Genomic DNA, 22161 nt, shown 5'->3' with positions numbered 1-22161 from the left:
TTTGGTCTGCGCTTGTCTGATAGAGAGTGGGAGAACGTTCCAAAGTCTGATTGCCTGAACAGTGAAAGAATTGGACATGAAACCCGTTCGGTGTTGGGGGACAATGAGCTTAAGACTACGGGAAGAGCGAAGATCTGTGCCTGGACGTGGGGTAACAAATTTAAATTTCGAACGGAGATAATCTGGGGCGGACGGGTCAAACAAGATTGAGTAGAGAGTACATAGAATACGAAGGGACCTACGTCAATATGGTCAATGTTTAAGTGTTGCCAGGTGAGCGGAAGAAATATATAGTACTTTAGTGTCAAAATTATCGTAACGATGAAAAAATTATCGTACGCCTATCAAAAAGGCACTACTCCCAAAATTTCTTGCAAAATAAGCCTACATGTCCAATGTATGTATAATCAAACAAAAACGCAATTTTCGTCAAATTGCGCAAAAATCAGTTTTATATTTTTGTGATAGATCCAAACGGTTTAAGTACATAAAATTTCGACATTTTGGACGTAAACCAAGGAGCCGAACACCCAAAAGGTGCTAATTGTAGCCTATTTCTCAAGGAAAGTGTCATATTTTGCTTCAAAAACTAGAGTTTTTGGTGGCATCGTCTAAGGGCTGAAATTATCGCACACCTAGCAACACTGATCATACGGTGTATTTACGAAGCGGGAGCGGCTGCGTCAGTTCAGTGGAGACGAGCTTATTATTGACATCTGCCTTTTCTGCGGGCACATTCTGCCATTTTTCTTCTGAGTGGGTTAAGGAAATGGTATACCTAGGTACCATTTTTCTGCTGAGTGGGTTAAGGAAATGGTACCTAGATACCTTTTTGTTAGACACTCTCTGCTGAGGATCTAGATCCTATAGTTGCAACCGAGCAGAGTATTGAGTGGAACGGGTGCAGCGACACTACACTGACTAACACGGGATCACTCGCTACGTCAATGTATTACAGATACATACATATATAACTCGTTAAGAGTTGTAACGACATACGGCACCTCGGGCTTGGGATTAATTGATATATTTTTTATCGCGTGTAGTTAGGCAGTCCTAAGAAGTGCCTACGGTAATTAAACCTTCGCATAGTTATCTTCGCTGATTAAATAGCGAGCGGACTGTTTCTTCTGTGTTCGCCTCACCACTCGCACAAGTGTGTACCTAACTGGTAATGGTTATAGTCTGGCAGGCCAATTTTGTCAGTTGTAAAAGGCCCGAAATTCAAAATTTGCATGGGATTAACCCGTGGAACGTACATTATTTTTCAATTTTGCCGCCTTTTTTAGTGACAAAGTAAGATTGCCAGATTATTTATGTACTTCGTCAGTCGCAAACAAGCATACGGCCGGCCTGATGGTAATCAGTCAGCCTATGGACGTCTGCAACTCCAGAAGTGTTACATGCGCGTTGCCGACCCTAACCAGAGACATGTCAAACGCTTTCTATGACCCTAACACTACGCAAGTCCGCACCCTAGTTGAGCTCTGGCAATTTTACTCACCGGCAGGAACACAACACCAGTGTGAGAGAGAAAATATTACGTGAGGGTCAGAGGGTCTACCGCGAAAACCAAAATTCGTAAATTCTGGGGATTTCTCTGTTTTACTCCAATGAAGGCGTAATTAGAGTAACAGAGAACGATGCCCGCAATTTGCTCCGAGCAATGATTAGGGTTGGCACAACTTCACGTCCCTTTGCATGCACAACCACAGATAAGGTAATTACATGAAATTTGACAACTCTAAATATCCAAAAGGGTAGTTTCATATATTAGAAAGGGACAACATCACAATCGCTGTCAAACTTCGGCTTTGTAGGAAGTTTCTTTTCTGTACGGTAGTACTATTATTTTATTTATTCTGTGCTTAAGGGCCAATTACACCCACACTAAATCAGGGGGCCTATCGCTAAAACCGAAATTCGCAATCTTTCTCTTTTACTTTCACTAAGACGTAATTAGAGTGACAGAGTAAATGCCCGCAATTGACGAACTTCGATTTTCGCGGTTATCCACTCACATGAGCAACTAAGGTTTCAACATTTCGCACCTCTAAAATGATCGTTGCAACTCGAGTTGCGAACGGAGTGTATGCGGTTTTTTATTTCTTATCTGTGAAGGGCTGCACAGATATGGTGTAAACATTTATTAAAATACAGAATACCAACGTGACAATATTAAAAAAATGTTTCAACCACATAGACATAACCACAGTATTTTTTATCTATGTTACTTTGCAAGTTGTTCGGGAAAGTGCGAGTGTTAAAAGTTCCGCGTGTTTTAAAATGCCGTAAGTATTCAAATTTACATATTTCTGTTAGTATTATATATTAAATTACTCCGCGTTTATTGGTCTATTAGATTAAATAGTACATTACGATACAAGTGCGAAAAATAGGAAATTCGAAACGAGTGGCGATAAATTAAAACACGACCGAAGGGAGTGTTTTAAATCGACACGAGTTGCGAATTACCTATTCGCACATGTATCGTACAACGTTTTACAGTACATATGGCCCTTTAAATGTTCGACACAGTAACATAATATGCTACTTCTCGCACTAGTGCTATAAAGTAGCCCCATATGTACTGTAAACTATATTTTAGACCTACTTAATATTGATGACCATAAAATCTCACTTCAAACCAATAACTCTGTAGATTTTTGGCGTGTTTCCTATTTTAATGCCCTAGATTTCTATGATTACCAAATATATCTTGAGCAACCTATAGTCATTAAATAGTTCGATTATTAAATTACATTAATAAACAATAAAATGCATTAAATCACTTTGTATTATCCAGGATTAGCGAACAAACCATGTGACGGAAAATTGTAAGTACAAACTCAGCTACTGTGGTTGCTTAAAGCATTTTTGCACATCGTAAGGCATGTGGTACACTAGACGTTGCATACGCGTTTTGGGGTGTTTGTTACTACTTACTTATAATTTCTATTTACTAATATTTCTTATATATATTGCCCGGATCCTGGGGTAGCTTGCCGTTTTTCGTCTGGCAGTGAATGTTTTAAAAGTTCCTATTTCTGTTGAACATCTGCACCGCGCGACTGTTGTGCTCCGCCCTTAATAGGTAGCCATCTTTGTTTTTGACATGGCGCAGGTCAGTTTGCCGGCCGCCGTGTTGTTTATTTACGTTTGTATTCAGTATAATTTCTTGTGTTAATAGTTACTATTTGCTTATTGTGCTTAATTTGTTGTGAAGTGTATGTTATGGTGCATATATTATACGTGTTAGTGTAGTTATAAGTTAGTTCGGTTGTTGGTGATCGGCCGTTTTAAAAACACCAAAGTTTAGTAGGTATGTAAATACTCTTTTGTTATTTTAAGTTATAAAGCCACTATCATTGTCATAATTACATAAATTATGTATTTTATTTCAAGGTAATTAGTGTCTTAAACGGTTATTTACTATATTTTTGTACTTCAGTGTCTAAATTAGCCACAAAAAAATCACAAATATAGCGCCAGGTGGAGCAATTCGAAAGTTCCTTATCAGAATTTGAATCAGTTTTACTCTGCAATTTTATAGGTGAGCTATCAAGGTGTTTAGTATCAATTAAAAGCTTATTAAGCCTTCTTTAAATTTAATTTAAAAAAAGATATGTTATCGATTTAGATTTTTTATTAAAAATAGTTTTCTACTATAACTCGGAAATTATTCCTTTGGGTAAACTTCGTGAATTTTTAATAATTATTTTTATTATAACAGCAAATAGCTAAAGTAAGAATATAAATTTCTTTGTTTCTTTACCATTATAAAACCGAAAGAATCATTCCAAATGCTTAAGCAGAAGCAAAGTTATCGATTTTTGAAGATATCACGACACTGTGCCGTCGTATCTGCGAAATGGCAGAGCAATTCAGGGCACCTTTCGTTAAAATCGGAATCATGTGAGTGGTTATAGCCCAGGCCCGTCCGTTTCCGTTTCACCAATACATTCAAATATTGTTAACGATGTGCTGATATTCCGTGAAACGGAAAACAATTAACAGGGCCTGTCGGGACTGACTTCGGGCCCGGTATCGAGAAGTGTGGATGTAATTGGCCCTTTAGTTCGCTTTCGCCGGTGTGGAGGGAGCATAACTTTACGGATGTTCTTGGCATATACTAAAATATTTGGTGATACTGCAGTTTTTGGTTTGTCTTGATAACTCAATATGATCAAATCTCTATTATCAATTAAATTATTCTAGTACATCTTGTTTTATTTCATTCTTCCTCAGTATAATAGGTAGTATTACTGCAATGTTCTGCCGCCAGAGTGCAGCACTAGCACCTTATGGTTCTTGTGCATAGTAGCAAAGAGCATATAATCACTATGTTTTACATAGTAGGTTCTGTGGTTCTGCCATCTTGTGGGCTACATTGGAACAATAAACATCACATTTACGCCTCGCCAAAAATCTGACTGCTCCTGTGCTGCCTCCTATAGTTCATGCACGCTCCCTATTGAGTGGAAATGTAAATCCTGTTAATATATATATCTTGTTAAAATAAGGTGGTTTTAAAAGTGCCTCAAACATAAATTTCAGCTGAGCGCATAGGCGGAGCGGCATAGACATACAATATAACCGGAGCGGCAATTTGTCGTCAAAATGTGACATTGACAATGACATTTGACAATTGTTTTCGATTTTTATCTCTTGTGTTATTGCAAAGTGCTCGTGTTATTATTATAAACCTTAAATGGATTTATTAAGCGATGAAATCCGGCCATGGGACGCCAACGACGTTAAAGAACAGTTTGGAGACAGTCTCATGCTATTGCCTTCGAACGATAACATCAAAGAGCTGCAGAGTATTTTACGGGATAAGTAAGTGAGGTTACCATCGTATGGTGCAACGAGTCTTCGAGTTTTAATTAGCTGCAGTAAAATTGCATTAGTTTAGAACTAATCAACACCTACATGCATGACAACATATGCTTCAACCTACTTAGCAAACATTTTAACTTCAATTTACAGAAATACATCGCGAAGTGATTTCAAGTTTTATGCGGACCGTTTGATACGGCTAGTGATCGAGGAGAGCCTGAACAAACTGCCGTTCACGGACTGCGAGGTGGTGACACCCACAGGAGCGTTGTACAAAGGGTTGAAGTATGGAGCGGGGAACTGTGGTGTGTCTATTGTGCGGTCCGGAGAGGCAATGGAACAAGTAAGACAATTTGTTCCTTAATTTAAATATTCTTCAAGTTCTTACATAGTAAATTATTCGACCTTTGGGTGTATTTCGGGCAGGGACAAATGGGAATACACCAATTTTTGCCTGTCTTGCCATGCTGATGCATATGCATGCAAAACATAAAAAAAAACACTATAAGGTTTGGAATGTTAGTGTATTATCAGTGGCATTATCAGAGCTTCCTAGGAAGATAAGGTCAATTTTCTCAGAAACTTGCATGTCACACCTCTAGACATGCAAAGTTGCTTTTTACTGCCTTCTGTCTCTGCTTACAATGGTAAGGCTAATGAGCCTTATAAGAATAAGCCTTAACTGCACTTTATTGAGATACTTTGCATGAAACAGTTATGTAGGCTCCCTTATACTAGTTAGCCACTACACTGGAATAAAAAAAGGTAATAAAATAGTTTATTTAAATATTAAACTTTCCCGATTATTTTAGGGTCTACGAGATTGCTGTCGCTCCATCCGCATCGGCAAGATTCTGGTGGAGAGTGACACAGACACACATGAGGCACATGTAGTCTATGCCAAGTTCCCCGAGGACATTGCTCGGAGACAGGTGCTGCTTATGTACCCAATCATGTCCACAGGAAATACAGTTAAACAGGTGAGTTAAAATAATGTGTTGAATTCAGTAATTTAGTCAAGTTTCATTGCACTGGAGTTGAAAAAATCTGACTTTGTTAAAAGAAAAAAGTGGCCAAGTGCGAGTCGGACTCGCCCATGAAGGGTTCCGTACCATTTATGACGTATTAAAAAAAACTACTTACTAGATCTCGTTCAAACCAATTTTCGGTGGAAGTTTGCATGGCAATGTATATCATATATTTTTTTTAGATTTTTCATTCTGTTATTTTAGAAGTTATGGGACGACGACGACGACGACACATTTTACCACTTTGGAAGTGTCTCTCGCGCAAACTATTCAGTTTAGAAAAAAATGATATTAGAAACCTGAATATCATTTCTAAAAACCTATCCATAGATACCCCACACATATGGGTTTGATGAAAAAAGATTTTTTGAGTTTCAGTTCTAAGTATGGGGAACCCCCAAAATTTATTGTTTTTTTTCTATTTTTGTGTAAAAATCTTAATGCGGTTCATAGAATACATCTACTTACCAAGTTTGAACAGTATAGCTCTTATAGTTTCGGAAAAAAGTGGCTGTGACATAAACGGACAGACAGACGGACATGACGAATCTATATGGGTTCCGTTTTTTGTCATTTGGCTACGGAACCCTAAAAAGGCCTCAGTAAAGCAATTGTTTGTGCTATTGGTCATTCCAGCGATAACCACAAGAGAAAAATTCATAAACTGTTTTACATTGAAATCAGCATCTAGAGGAAAGTGTTAAGTTGCATGGTTTGTTACAATTTGCAGTGTCTGGGTAACCTCGCAAATGTCCCACCTGTCACCACACTTCTAATACCATCTACTTCTAATAATAATAAAATATTTGATTACTTTTTCCAATGGTGAAGTATAAAATGATTATTTGATTGATGATTATATAATATTTAATACAATACAAATATTGTAGTTAGGAAGAAATAAATCAAAGTGTGGTATATTGTATATATCATTGTCTGAGTACCCACAACACAAGCCTTCTTGGCTTACTGTGGGACTTAGTCAATTTGTGGAAGAATCTCCCTACTCCGTTTAATAAATAAATATTTATATGCCAGAATGCGGATAGACGTTAGTAGGTATTAAACCCTAGATAAATATTAATTACGATCCATATTCTGACATATGAGAGGTTAAGGACGCTGCCCACAAACAATTTAGTCAATCCATTCAGAAATAAACTTGAATTTTACATAAACTTAAAAAACTCCTCCAACCCTAAACACATCTAGATGTGGACACAGTAGTCCGGTATTAACTGCTTGCATATGAATTCCAGGCAGTAAATGTGCTGACACAGCATGGAGTGAAGGAGGAGCGCATCATATTGTCCAACTTGTTCTGCACACCCGCTGCCGTGCAGGCTGTGGTAGACTACGTTCCCAAGATGAAAATACTCACCTCTGAGCTCCACCCAGTAGCGCCTAACCACTTTGGACAGAAGTACTTTGGGACCGACTGAGAGTTCCTAGGACCAATTGATATTTTTACATATGTAATTTGATGTATATTAACCATAACTATGCCCCTACATTTGACTTTATTTTATCCTAACTCTTAACTCTTTTAAAAAATTCGGTTAATAACAAACATAGGAGCATAGCTATGGTTGTAATATGACAAATTGTATCAAAATATTTTTAATAATTTTAATATCCAGAGCTGAGGACTATGCTTATATGAAGAGGCAATCACCTCGCATGGGTCCTCTACTTTCGTCTTAAGAGACAACAACAACAACAGAAGGTTCACTATCTAACAATCCTAATGTTGGAAAGCAACATGAGTGATCTTCCCCTCATGGTGAAGAAAACTTGGGAGTCAATACGCTTTTTATTTTTTTTTACCAATTTGCTTGTTAGAACATCTGCAGCTTCAATATTTTGATGAACTAATTGGAAGTTTGTTGAAAATAACTACACTAACACGATTTAATTGTTGTTCATGCGAATTGCGTGGAAAAGATAAGTTTGTGATAAACTACTTTAATATAAGTTTAAAAGAGTATTTGACCGAAAATACATGATATTCAATCTCATAACATTATTTATTAGAAATATAAGCTAAAAACACTGAACTATTGTTAATTATAGGCTAGACACAAGTAATTGTCTATAGAGTGTGAATGTGCTACCAGTGAAATATGCAACATGTATTGCCTTGTTTCAGTTGCATTCCAGATCTTTTTATCTGGTCCGGACGTTTATAAATTGTATTATACTAAATTGTAGTTACTAGGTTAAAATGAGAATAAATTTGTTTATTTATAAATATACTTATAATTTTATTTTTTACTCCTGTGATTGTGGCACTTATGTACTTATTTATTGATTAGATCAGAGCTCATATGCAGAGTACGGGTAGAGTCAGACCAAGCTAACTTGGCAGCGATTTTGATAGCCCAGCCTGTCATACTTGCTCCGGTGTATCCGATGGCGACTGGTGAAAGTTAAACAAACATTCACATCAAGCTTCGGGGTTAAGGAGTCAAACAAACAATAATACTTTTAATGGTTTATTCAGTTTCGTAGTTTATACAATCTATGAGTAGATAGATACAAAGATTTAAATTAGATCAGATCACACAGCTAAACAGTTTAAAAGTGTACACATTAATATAAATTTATATTTTCAACATTCTAATAATTTATCCTTTAACAAGTACCCATAAGTGATCCCTGATCGTGGTCTCATTCAACACAGATGTTACCCTACTTTATTATATTACCTTGTAAAAATAGCGATAACATTCAATTATATTATTGTAACACGAGTAATTCTAATTCGAGAACAAAAATATTTTATTATTTTTTTATTAGTAAAAACTATGACGAAACGTCATGTAAGTGTTAGGAAGCGCTCGTCGCGGCGCGACCGCCTCGCGCGGCCGCCCTCGGAATCATGCGTACCTACTCCCGTATAGGTCAATAAATACTTACAAGTATAACACATATCATTAAAATGTCAATTCTTACCCTATGTTACGAGTTTTAAACAATAACAAGCACTTATCACTCCAAATTGATGACGGTTTGAAAGCTATTGGAGGCTAAATAATACTTTAAAAAGATGTTTTTATGTTTCTACAATAGCTGTCAACTATCGTCATAACAACATGGCGATCTATACCGATTTAGCGCAAATCTATCTTTGCTAGTGACCAAACTAACGTCGCTGCGAATTGTTTTACTGCAGCATCTCTGTTACTAGCAAAGATATGTTTGCACTGTCTTACTTAGATAGATGACGTCCGCTCGTCCCGGACTTAATCATGTTGTAAATTATATCGTCGAAATACATTTACAACAAATCATATATACCCTCGAAATTGACTTAGATATGTTATTAAGGCATCGTGTGAATCGCACTAGGTAAATTGACAATAAAATCTAAGGGACTAATACAACAGCTAAAGCAAAATTGTATGGCAATTAGCGTATAAATACATATGTATAACGATCCTAAATAAATAGGCGTGGATGGATCACTGGATTAGTGACAACTGAAGCTTACAGCCAAAATATATAAACACCTTAAACAAAACCAGTAGAAAAGCGAAATTAAATACTCATACATTTGTGCATCCACTTTATTTTTTTATTTTTCTCAAATTTTTGTATAAAAATATCGGTTAGCAACGCTTCGGTCAGACTAATTTGCCCTTTCGGAAGTTGGTTATGTTGACAAGGTCGAAGAGGTCTCTCGGCGGGTCGCGTCCCTCCGACTCGACCCAGTCTTTCGCGCTTGCAACTACTGGCAGTACGGTTTTTTCGCTGCACCACAAATTAAAACACGAATCAGTTTGGCTAAACTAAAATCGTGCTGTTATTATAAAAAAGCATTTGCGAATGAAATTGCGTGCCGTTAAATATGACACAAATGAAAGCGCGTTTATTTTCAAAGCACATTCAAATTTTGAAGTTTGAACCAAAACCGACGCTGTTTTATTTTTTAATGAAAGCGCGTAATTTTGTTTACTACGTTGGCGTTCGTTAGTCGACTTGGCGTTGGGTGGGTGTTTACATGAGCTTCTGCTTGGCGCACTCGGGGCAGATGATGTCGGCGGCGTCGGTGATGAAGCCCTTGCCGACCAGCGAGGTCTTGCACTGCGCGCAGATGAAGCAGTCGTTGTGCCAGTGGCGGTCCTCGAACGAGATGAAGCGGGTGCCGCCGATGCCTGAAAAATTAAAGTTTGTTTTAGTTTCAGCTGAAATTCGACACCTTGTGATAAAAAATATCTCGTAGAGAAGTTTAAGAACGATAAACTGAAACTTTGAAAGTGACTCATACACTAGTGGCATCTATTGTCGAGTAGAGAAACCAAACACTGACATCAGGTAACAAATTGACGGCTACTCGAGGCCGTCCATTTGTTGTGTATATGTGAAGGCAATAGGGACCGTGCGCGTTGGAGGGTCTGCCATCTTGTGGCCTGAATCGGAACCATAAACATGCACATTTACACGTCACGTGTTTTCTTGTGCATAGTAGGTTCTGCCATCTTGTGGGCTACATCGGAACAAAAAACATCACATTTACGCTTCGCGCCAAAAAACTGACGGCTCCTGTGCTGCCTCCTACAGTTCATGCACGCTCCCTATAAAGAAAAGGATGGCGGCGACGTGAAAGTTTCCATTATTGCGATTTTTCCACTTGGAAAAATTTCGGAAACTTCTCATATTATAGGAATCGAAATTTTCCGTTCCAAAATGAAAGTTTGCTTTGTTTCGGAAATTCTCGAGAACTTTTCCAACTTATTGGAAATTTTCAGCAGCGTGCACATTTGTAAATAGAACCATCGAAGCGAAATTCGTGCCGTCGCAATACGAATTATCTAGTTGGATAAGAAATTCTTTACCTACACGCCATATTTTCAGGAGTAGTGTAGCACTCGTGGTGCCACGGCTCGTTCCCGTAAGTCACGTGATTGTATACTGACCGGTGATGGGCTTGGAGCACGACGTGCAGCGCTTGGCGAACAGCTCGCCGAAGCACTCGGCGCAGTAGGGCTTCTCGTCGCGCGACGTGAACCGCTGGCCCGCCAGCGACGTGTTGCAGTTGGTGCACGTGAAGCACTCACGGTGCCACGGCTCGTTCTTGTACGTCACGCCGCCTTGCGTGATGATCTGTATTATGAGAAATGGACAGTTAATATTCGGGTATTATGGGTTTAAGGCCTCGATTTTTGAGGAACCAAGAAAACTTAATTTGAGATTGCGAAATCTGGCGACGTAGACCTTTCTGAAAGTTATAGTAGGTAGGTACAGCTATTGGAAGTTGATAGCGCTAGAGGCAAGTGTTAAGAGTGGAACATACGGTGTTGTACATGTGAAATTACAGTAGTAACTAAGTGCAGTACAGTACAAAAAAAATCGATGCTAGGACTGACCGACTCACAAATATGAATAAAATCCCTAGACCCATCGTGAAGGAACAATTCATTCCACCTGTTTTCCCTCTGGAAGCGCAGTGGATTTATTCTATACATGCTACACCAGTATATTATTTTTGATGCTCAATTCTATTTTTTTTTTAGCTTTCTTATTCTAGTCTTCGTTAGCCTCACCTTGTTGCACTTAACGCAGCGGGTGGCGAACTTGTCCTCGTAGCAGCCGGCGCAGTAGATCTCCTGCTCGCGCGGGATGAAGCTCTTGGTGCCGATGGGGTTCTTGCACACCACGCAGCAGAAGCACTTCTCGTGCCACTGTCGGGTCTTGTACTCCATCTTCTTGGTTCCTGAGGATAAAAGAAGTAACGTTAGTGATAGAGTTTTACGCGGTTAAGTATCACACTGTTGCGGATACGCTCGCCTCTGCTATGTACGAGTAGGTACTTGTACATGTCACGCTAGCACTCGGGGTTTCTTTTAAAGATAATGAATGGTTGTAGACGCATTCCAGATATCTGAGTCAGAACTCCTCAATGGTCAATATTCAAAACCGAAAACTTTTACTCGTAGATTACAACTAACATCGTTCTATCTTTATAAAAATGTATGATAGTTAGCTCGAACTAGACTTGTTTTATATGGAGTTCCATAATAAATGACCTTATCTAACCGGTATAGATTGACTGTATATATTTTTATTGGCTCCTTATTTGGATGTTTACAATGACTTTATAATTAATATAACGTTCGGGTCAAGGATTTTAATTACTGCTTAGTGTGTTGAGTGCCTATTTAAGAAGATATCTCGTTGTTCAAGACAGACAGCTAATACGCGTAGTATTGTGGGTTAGGGCCAAATCTTTTGTAGTTGTAATAAAAATAGGGCTAAAGGTAACCTTTGTAAGTCTCTGGACTTTTATAGTGTTACCTGCAGTGTGCTACTATTAATTATTGTGACAAAAACGTCTTAGTCTAATTAGTTATTGTTTTTGTTTGTTTTGTATAACTTGCGATGCTCACTGATTTACTTTTGATTTAGTATATATTCTCATCAAGAAATAAAGTTCTTTAAACATAACCTTCATAATTTGAACCAGACATAAGACATTATGGCTTGGCGGTTTTTTTTTTCACAAAAAAGCGGTACTTACACAATCAACATTATATCTATTCATAAGTATCTGGAAACTTCCCTATTCGTGTTTATGACACCATAACAATCGTTTGCGTGTCTCCGATTTGTATGGAGATTTGTCCTTGAAGCTTGCAAGCGGCGTCGATATTTTGGGCCGTGATATTTCAATGCACGCGATGCATCGTAACATTGTTCAAGGTTCATCGGACTTCTTATATTTGACGACCGGTCTGGCCTCGTGGGTAGTGACCCTGCCTACGAAGCCGATGGTCCCGGATTCAAATCCTGGTAAGGGCATTTATTCGTGTGATGAGCATGGATATTTGTTCCTGAGTCATGGGTGTTTTCTATGTATTTAAGTATTTATAAAATATTTATATATTATATATATCGTTGTCTAAGTATCCTCAACACAAGCCTTATTGAGCTTACTGTGGGACTTAGTCAATTTGTGTAATAATGTCCTATAATATTTATTTATTATTTATTTATTTTATTGCATTAGATAAGCCTTTTTTTACCTTAATCAGTTAATATTCAGAGGACCCATTTGACAACGCCAATAACGCCATATTCATACGGCAGCTTCGAGCTTCCTCATCAGGGTAGAAGCTAACTTTGCATGTAAGATGTCAAAACCGCAATTTATGTGTTTTGTGGTTTTTAACGTTTCGCCTTTTAAGACGGTCATATCGCTGGAACGATACCGATAAAGTTGTTTTCGATGCAACATAAAAGTTCGCGTGCAGAACGCGTGGATGAAACATATAACCTTAGCGAACTTTACGTGACTTTACTACGGGGATGTTGTGTTTTATTTATATTGACGGTATCTACTAGTACCTATTGCTCAAACTTCTAGCTATAGTGTGCTAAATCTATATGTTATTTTGGTAAATCTATATGTGGTTTTGGTGGTTTGGCGTTGGTGTTGGTTTGGTGGTATAGGTAATTTGATAAAATCTGAATACGATCTGATCTGGTTAAGTTTTTATTAAGAACTTAAACGATTTTATAAATTGACAAAAGCTTATATTAAATAAATTCTTGTTTTAAGTAATATACCTCTATACCACACACCAGACCAGTACCTCTTCAATCGATTTTTGTAGGTCTTCATTCAATTAATCATCTTTATTGACTGATCTCGACTCCCGACTATGATCCAGTTGAGACTCCAATAATTTCAATAACCGTTAATTACGCCATTGTTCTTGAGTGAAAGGTCCGTGGTTGACAACTTTTACCATCCCACGGGCAGCGTATTGATTTTAATTGCTAATGATTAGGGCTCACGTCCATTGGCCTTTCGATTTGCAATAATCCAACGAGAATAAAGCGAGTACCATTAAATTAGAAAACTATTAAATAAGTGGCTTGCTAATTGACCAAGGTAATTAATACCTACATTCTGTAACCTAATGCTATGGAAATAAGTATATTGATTATCATAAGTTATGGAAATTTCAATCATTGTTTTTTTTCACTGAATTCTTAAATTATATTATTACCTATACAAATATACCTAGTTTACCCACTTACATAACATAATATGTTCGTTGAATCTTCAGCAGGTGTTGCTGGTGAATAAATAGCCGTCAATTAATTAAATTGGCGTATGCACGGCGACAACACGCTTGAAGCTTAAATGCCCACATACAAGGCCTGCAGCACAATTCCACGCTAAGCGTTCCTCTGACATGACTAGCAATTTGCATTTTGAGGCCTAAATTAAGTTCAGTTTAAGCATACGCATGTAGGTATACCTGATTGTATAGATTCTAGATATGCAGAATTGAGTATTCACATTCCTTTCAGAGCTTAATATTTTTGTGTTGTTTTAAAATGAAAGTGCCTTTTCGAATCAATATTTATGATTACTGAAAGCTACATAATAATAGCTCCTTAAAAGGTCTCTATTTTTGAAGAAAATTCACAGCTGCTGTGCATTGTTAAGTCTCAAGTTGCATTGTAGGGGGGAATTCTTCTAGTAGTTAGACAAAATCTATCAAGTAATTTGGGTGGTAAGCTTGCTGCTACTGCAACTTTTGTGTAAATACTGTTCAATGGACCGGCATCCTTACCTCGACCCGTCCGTGACTAAGTGGGCATTTGACGTGGGAGGCAATAACGGTGCCACTCGTAATCGAACAGCTTGCGCGGTGACAGTTTTGCTTTAAAAATCGAGTTCGATGAAGGTGACTGTAAGGTTCTGTATGGTTTATGGTTTCTGGTCCTTTCGTATGAAATTCAAAATAGCGTGAGGCGACCAATACTTCGTTTTCCATAGAAAACATCAAAATGACCGAAGCTCGGAAGTGGCTTTTCATAGAAAACGTGTCGGATGCCACGGCCCGGACCCGGACCGTTCTGACGTGAGCCATCCTTAATGCATGAGAGACAGGAAACATATTGCCAGTTTTTAATTTCTAACGTCGAGGATTACAGAAGCCATAACGCTATCTATAGCTAATTTAGCTTTCGATTTTTCAATCACTGCAGCTTAATACCTTCGGTGCATTCATATTTAAGTAAACGTCGGCATACTCGTAAGGATAAATCAAAAAGAACAAAATCGAATTTTCTTCTACCGCCAATGAATGAAAATTAATTCGATACTTTTCATGCCGGCGAATGCATCCACACAATACTTATATCCGTACCACGCAAGAGCTACTTATATAATTAGAAGTATTTATACTTATAAAAAAACTTATTTTACGAATGTTATGAAACTTATTATACTTTCAGACGTATTAACAAACATTGGATATACTGACACGATTATATTCCCCAAAGCGTTTTACTTACTCATCTGCTAGGTCAGCCGCTCTAATATTACAAACAATAAACCTTGACTTTTCGTTTTAAAAATAAAAAAGTGGAGCATAATATTATTTATGTTTTCGTGTCGCAACGAACCAAGTGTTCAACCACAGGACACTGGATACTGAGACTGCGGTTTACTCGCGAATAAACTAGAATGCTTAAAGCTAAGACGGAAATTGATACTTTTGACGTGTGCAGTGCTTCAATCAGGTACAATATTTTCTTTAGCTGGTGACTTGGCTTCGCAAGGCATAGTGCAAACATACTTGAACACAATACTTAAGTAACATTGGGCCAGTAAATAGGAATGAGCGCAACTAACTGTTTTACGATAAAAGTTTCCCCGTGTACGATTTACGACCCGAATCTAAGAATGATTAAGACACGTTTAAGATCTTGGAAAGATCGATAACTAAACGACATGTCAAAATTGATGTTTATTTCGATTCCGCTGTGGTCCCAATAAGATCTATCTACGCAATTTCTAACGTCAAAGTGACACTGATTGCCGGAATCGAGCTGCTTCTGTCAATTATACAATGATATCTAAATCAGAACTTAACTAAACCAGAACTTATCGTTATCGCATTGCATTCTTCGAATCGGTCCGTTAATCTATTTTTATAGCGGTACAATAAATGAAGCAACTAAAACACACCGTCGCTACGCGTTGCAGGATTGCTACGCCGTAGCATGTTCAGCAGGTTGTACCTACAACCCAACTGACGGACCAATCCAATGCCACATAATTCCATCCGTGTGGATTAAATATCCTTTAGTTCTTGCCAAAACATAATAATTTGAAGATGGAAGGCAGATTTCAAACGGCAATGAGTATGTAAGTTTAGCAAGAAACTGATTTTGAGAATTCCAATACTTCTCCTACGAGTACGACCCTTTGTTTGTATTAGGTGTATAATACACTAACATGTTGCAGAAACGAAGTTCTGTGTCGGATAGTATTGGCCACGTGAAGCTAATATTTGCCCAATTACCGTACCGAGTCATATTTGCCGTGTAGAGTGACGGCAAACAGAGGATCCCACGTCGGCGTCGCCATGACATCACCGGCCTTCGCACAGGCATTGATTCATGAAGTTTTGGACAATTTTTAAATGTATATGTTGTATTTAAAATGATAACGTAAGAATATAAAATTAGGTATGATCGTATCGGATACTATTGAAAGTGCGATATAATTGTTGATCTCCCCGTCAACACAATTATGGAATGGTGCTCTCATTTACCTATAATATAATATCTCTAACCTGCATGAGTCAAGGTTTGAAATGACTTCCCCAATCTTTGTCGTTTGGGTCTCTATTAGTATATATAGTTGTAACCGCAAAGTTATTAACCCAACAATGTTATATTTTATTTGTTATATAAAACCATTTGTACATATACAAAGATATTGTATGTTCGGTTTGTAGGGGTAGGGTATACTGGATTCGTTTTTTGTATAAGTTTCAAAGATGTATTTCCCTTCATTATTGTAGGTAAGTACAGTAGCTAAATTACATTTATTTTACATTTACAAAAATATTTGCTGATCGATTTGTGATGTAAACTGAAATCTGTTTAAAGGAATTGTTTTAAGTGTCGTTGAAGTGTTAAGCCAACAAGTAAAGTAATTACAATATAATAAATCAAACATTTTCTTTAACATAAACCCTGCAAACCCTGGTTCGGTACCAAAAGTCAAGGAAAACATGAATAGAGCTGGTCATACTATCATCTTATATTGCCTACTGTCAAGTGTCAGACATCATATAGTGTCATTACTAGATCAATACAGCTATTGATCATAATCATAATGATACTTTGTAAGTGTATACTAGAGTTTGTTATGCTACGGCCACATTATAGGGCGAAGATTCGTGGCGCGTTGTCGCGACAAAAACTTCGCGGTACAACGAACACGAACTACATACTGTCGCGATAAAAGCTTCGGGCCAACTAGATCGGTCAATGTGGATCTGGCGGCAAGATGGAGGAAGCGTGAACTCTTGAAGTGTAGCCACTTGCACGAACTTTGTCGCGATAAAATTCCTTTAATGTGTGGCAAGAAACCGACAGGACCCCGAACACAGTTCGAGTTCGCCCAAATGATTCGCGCCACAGCGAACTGCGTGGCTGTACGTGTCGCGACAGGTCGAACATTCGCCGAATCCCGATAATGTGACCGCAGCATTATAAAACCCGAACTATGACATTACAAAGTTATCTCAGTCCATAGAGAGAGAGTGTAGCGTACAGTCTCCTACTTCGTTGATGGTTCAACTGCTGATCCGCAAATTTAAGTTTGTCTATGATTACGTCATTAAATACAAATAGCAAGGTCAATGTTAAAGGCTCATCAGTGAGCGAAGTTGTTGATTCGCTTGTAAAAACGTCTGCCGTTGTACTTCCGACCCTTTGTATTGGTATTTAGTTTCTCGCATGGTTGTTAAGATATGTAATTAAATTAGTTTCGGTTTGTATGATTTGTTTTGTTAAACTAAACCCGATGTTGAGCAAAAAGTTGATGTTCAATTAAGTATGGTGTGTTACAATCTTACAACTCAACTTTATAAATATAAAATATAAATTGTATCGCTATGTAGTTTGAGGTTTGTCGACTAATTTGTAATATCTAAGGTCGTTTCTTCTCTTAACGTGTATCCATCTTCACTAGTAATAGAGACATCTGCAATAGGAATCTCAATATCTTCAATACCTAAACCTTATTTATTTCAAATATACATACCTACGAGTAAGTATGAGTTCGCTGCAGAGAATCACCACAGAAGTAGTGCTATTTTTACTACGAAAAATACAGAGGTAACATTATAGGGAGGTATTATTATTATATTATTTTTTGTCAACAGGAAATACAGCGTAAACAAATATTTTAGTTCTTGTGTGTTGCTGCCTACAGCAAAAATAATATGTGGTATGGTTGTAGCTGGTTTGCTACAAATATTTCCAATTTACGTCTAGTTTTTATAGGACAAGTTAACTAGCTAGTTAGTTAGCTTGCTCGACCTCTAAAGAGGCATTATATGACTAATGCCAAAGAGTTAAACAAGGTATTGTTTAGTTTCCCATATTTGCACCGCTTCTATTGGCTATTGTATGCCCTATTGTATTGATTGTATTGTAACTATAACTTGAGTTTCTAGACGCGTTTAAAAAAGGGAAACTCCGTAGTATAAAAGGTACGGTGATGGCTGATGGTGATATGTTACGCCGAAGAAATGTGAATTCCAATATGTTTTTGAAATCCCAAACTTACAGAACATTGCATTGGTGATAGTTTATATCACCAATGCAAATAAATACTTCGATATTCTCCATGATAAAACTAGGTCATGAATGGCGAAATCTAAAATACTCTAATGGAAACGTTGAAGGAAAAACACGCGAGTACTATTTCCAAAGTAATTTGTAGCTTAAATATGTAGTTGTTTATCTGGCAATAGCAAGGTAACATTATATTTGAAATGAAAAAAACCCACGCGAGGGTTTACTCATTTCCGATCTAACTTTTGGTTTTATTGCTGGCCGTTAATGGAGTTGAGCTCTTCAATAAAATGCTATTTGGAACGTTTACGTTAAAGCCATTGAAATGATTGTAACTAAACTTTCAATATATTTATATGATTGAAGTATTTTTTTGGTGGATAAAGCTTGGGAACGATTTGTTGTTATACGAAAAAATCTCTTTTTCTATCAAATAATGACTGTTGTAAACATTCAAATGTGAAATTTAATTTCGCGCCAATCAAGAAGTTTTATCGAGCACGTTCCTTTGCACGCAGTTCGCTCACCTGCGTCCACGTGTCGCGCTTGATAAGAATTGGCAATGCATTGTTTTCATACCATTCAAGGGCGCCGATTTGTTTCTGCGACTGATGAACACGTAACAAAACTATACTATACAAAAAAAAGAGTTTCTCATTTCTGTTTTACCGCCGGTTTGTCGGTTTCTCGTCCTATCACCTATTATGTTCCCACTTTTTTATCTGGGGGCCTAGCCAAGATGGCAATATTAGTAAATAACAACGCCAAACGAAAAGTAAAAAATGTATTGGAATCACAGTAGTCACAAAGTGTAACGTGATCATTTTCATACATTAAATAGGTATATTATTTAATTTTCATTTGGCATTTTCTATATAAATGAATGTAGTTTTTGATATGTTGGTTTTTGGTTAAGAACTTGCACATGTGCATTGACATGTGAGTATGTTTTCCTCGTTGGAATGGCTGAGGTTATCTGTCGCGGTCAAGGCAAGCGGCCCGCCATCTGTTCCTTATGTGACGGCAATGTTCCTTCTGGCCGGCAACCTTCCGCCGGAAGTTTTTCTCGGCGGGTCGGTAATAGCGGACAGACAATGTCATTATGATTGATTGACAGGAAGAGAATAAATATGACGCAGAGTATTGTTGGATTTTGACATTTTTATTTTACTTATAAAAAAGGATAAATTTAAGATGTAAGTGATCCTCATCTCAGAAACCTCCATAAGAATGATGTAGATATTATGTAGGTAGGAATTTGAAACTATTAAAAGACACACGAACTATTTGATTTGAACTGTCATTGCATTTTTAGTGACCACCTATAAGTAAGGTTTGTTATTACTGAAAGTAACTATGATATTATAAATATGTAGTCATCAATCAATATGAGTCAGAAATGCGAATTTGCGTCAATGTAAAATTATAAGTAAATACTTATTTACACAGAAAGAAATATCAACTAGTCCGACCACTTGTTCAATTAATTAATTTCAGAGGCAATTCTCACAAATTGCACAATTATCGTGCTATGAACACCATATTAGTATACTTACATTACGTAACACCAAAAGTTATTTTTCTTGGAAAGTAACGACCTCAGTTTGTTTAAATGTATAGCCTTATAAAAATACACATTCGTTAAGGCTTTTGTGTTAACTGTTACGATATAAAACAAATCTATATCTGCCATAATAGGCTAGATGTCAATTTTTTATTAATGGTATCAATCGTTCAGGTTCTTTTTTAGAATCAAATGTCTATATAGGACCCATTGCATTAAAGCAATACAAAAGTCAGAAATGATAGTCAAAGTCCGACAGTCGTACTTCACTCGCGAAACGCTCCCAACAAAACGATAAGCAAACGTGACGTCACGGTCACCAAGAGCCCATCTTGGTAAGTATGAAAAACATTAAAATTGGGATTTTGTCGTTGAAGTATTGCGTTTATGTATATATTTGCTATACAATATTTTTTGGATAAAATGTAAGGAACCGAATGGTACCCTTGCTTTATTCCTTTTTGGAAAAAAAAACCTTTAGTTTTGAAACTTTCAAGTCCTATATATTTTATCATTTCCATATATTATTTTAATAACCACATTATTGCGATAAATTGCTCGTTTGCTATCTATTTTACTAGATTTTGTTATAAAATTCAACATGTGTCATCATCCCTATTATGAGTACTTTAATCATTTATTCATAAATTTGAGTGTATTTATATAAATATGTATCAGTAGCATTTATATTAGGTGGACTACCTATTCGAAAATTAAACCGACTCACCTTCTTAATCTTAGTATAATATACCTACAAAACTATAGTATACCTACTTATGTCTGCTCAAATTTGCAACATGTATCTAAATAAGATTTATTTCTCCAGTATTTAATAAACAACTTTTTTTAAAGGAGAGCAAAAGTAATGTAGCGGCACGGCGCAAACAGCCAGGGACGTCTGAACGGATATTACGGTGTTATACAGATTTGTAAGCATTTCCGAGCTGTTTAACTTTATGTCGAGTTTCATAGCGAAATACTGTTTTTAATTGCATTCATGCGTACTGTTCACGTTTATTTTGAATACTTATTATGTATTTTCTATTATGTATCTTCAAAGTAAGACTTATATAAACTAAGTTTAATGTGTCATGTGCTCCTACATGTATGTCTATTGCATCATAGCTTTTTGAATAGCATTATTTTGGTATTAATGTACTCAATATTTATAGCATCAAGAAGGGGCACAATTCAATTTAAGTTTGAAATGGGTTGTGTAAAACTTAAACGATCAACCATCTCTGGCACGGCTTCCCCTTTAAGGCACGCGCTGTGCGCAATGAATAGTTTCAGTAAGCTTTTGTACATGTGTATACTGGGATTAATTGTGTAATTATTTGAGCGGACTGTTTCAATCCTCCCGGCTAGTATGGCCATAAAATCTATAAAAAGTTCTTCAGATCTTTACGACTCGGTTTTACGTCGTACGATCAATAGGTATATCTAAAAAAAGCTTTTTGAGTTAATTACAGATTTAACTTATTTTGAGCTTGCCTAGTTGTTACCTAATAATAAAATCGTTATGAATATAACTAATAGTCAAATGTTGGTAGCAAAAAATATGAAGCTTACCGCTGATCACGATTATGTGTTTGTAGTGACTATTAACTCATATGAGTATAAACACAAATGGAAGCAAATTCTGTGCGTGTGCTTCGCGTATTATAAAATGTGTAGTGAAGGTATATTTATGTGTATGTAGATCGTTCATCAAAGGTGGTTGCGAAACGGGTCGTGAAATTGGGTTACAATCAGTCGGGACCCGTCAAATCGGCTTAAGTCCGAATGGTAGCAGTTGTCTATTAATAGGTAGGTATAGTTACCATAGAATGGATAGTTAACGTAGGTAGTCTATTTACAGCGTTCAATCACCAGATAAATACTATCGTGTCGATAATTTTAACTCCCTCCTTTTGTTACACATGCGATGTTTTTATAGTTATCCGAAAGATATCAAACGTTAATTTAAACTAGTTTTTAAAATAAATGTTGTTTTCTTTTCTGCATGACATTGCTTAAATTTGTTTATTAGTTATTAAGCTTCAACTATGTGAAGGTAACACATTCGACAAGTATGGTATAACTACTTACTATAACCGTATGTTTACATAA

The 22161-nt window shown here is 36.9% G+C and overlaps 2 protein-coding genes across 7 annotated transcripts in view; one reads left to right on the top strand and one right to left on the bottom strand.

Annotated features, from left to right (window-relative positions):
- The first annotated feature begins 4635 nt into the window (after window positions 1-4635).
- Window positions 4636-8122, top strand: LOC133519791 (uracil phosphoribosyltransferase homolog). Its single transcript, XM_061853895.1, has 4 exons — window positions 4636-4839; window positions 4990-5182; window positions 5652-5819; window positions 7127-8122. The coding sequence occupies exons 1-4, from the start codon at window positions 4712-4714 to the stop codon at window positions 7307-7309; spliced, it is 672 nt and encodes a 223-aa protein (XP_061709879.1). The 5' UTR covers window positions 4636-4711; the 3' UTR covers window positions 7310-8122.
- Window positions 8123-8349: 227 nt separating this feature from the next.
- The window catches only part of LOC133519784 (four and a half LIM domains protein 2), a 199905-nt gene continuing 186093 nt past the window's right edge, over window positions 8350-22161 (bottom strand). For all 6 annotated transcript variants that reach the window (XM_061853878.1, XM_061853877.1, XM_061853881.1 and 3 more), the window contains 3 exons: window positions 11414-11583; window positions 10787-10973; window positions 8350-10024 (listed from right to left, as the gene is read on the bottom strand). In XM_061853878.1, coding sequence (XP_061709862.1) covers window positions 9867-10024; window positions 10787-10973; window positions 11414-11583 — 515 coding nt within the window. In that variant the 3' untranslated portion in view covers window positions 8350-9866. The remainder of the gene's footprint in view (window positions 10025-10786; window positions 10974-11413; window positions 11584-22161) is intronic.

The sequence above is a fragment of the Cydia pomonella genome, chromosome 7 (assembly GCF_033807575.1).
Source record: "Cydia pomonella isolate Wapato2018A chromosome 7, ilCydPomo1, whole genome shotgun sequence".
Lineage (NCBI taxonomy): Eukaryota > Metazoa > Arthropoda > Insecta > Lepidoptera > Tortricidae > Cydia > Cydia pomonella.
The sequence above is the reverse complement of the archived record's forward strand: the minus strand, read 5'-3'. Positions and strand labels throughout refer to the sequence as shown.

Excerpts from the sequence above, each read along its gene's own strand:
- LOC133519791 (XM_061853895.1), top strand. The coding sequence starts at position 4,712 with ATGGATTTATTAAGCGATGAAATCCGGCCATGGGACGCCAACGACGTT. Across the intron at positions 4,840-4,989 it reads CAGAGTATTTTACGGGATAA|AAATACATCGCGAAGTGATT; the intron begins GTAAGTGAGGTT and ends TTCAATTTACAG. Across the intron at positions 5,183-5,651 it reads CCGGAGAGGCAATGGAACAA|GGTCTACGAGATTGCTGTCG; the intron begins GTAAGACAATTT and ends CGATTATTTTAG.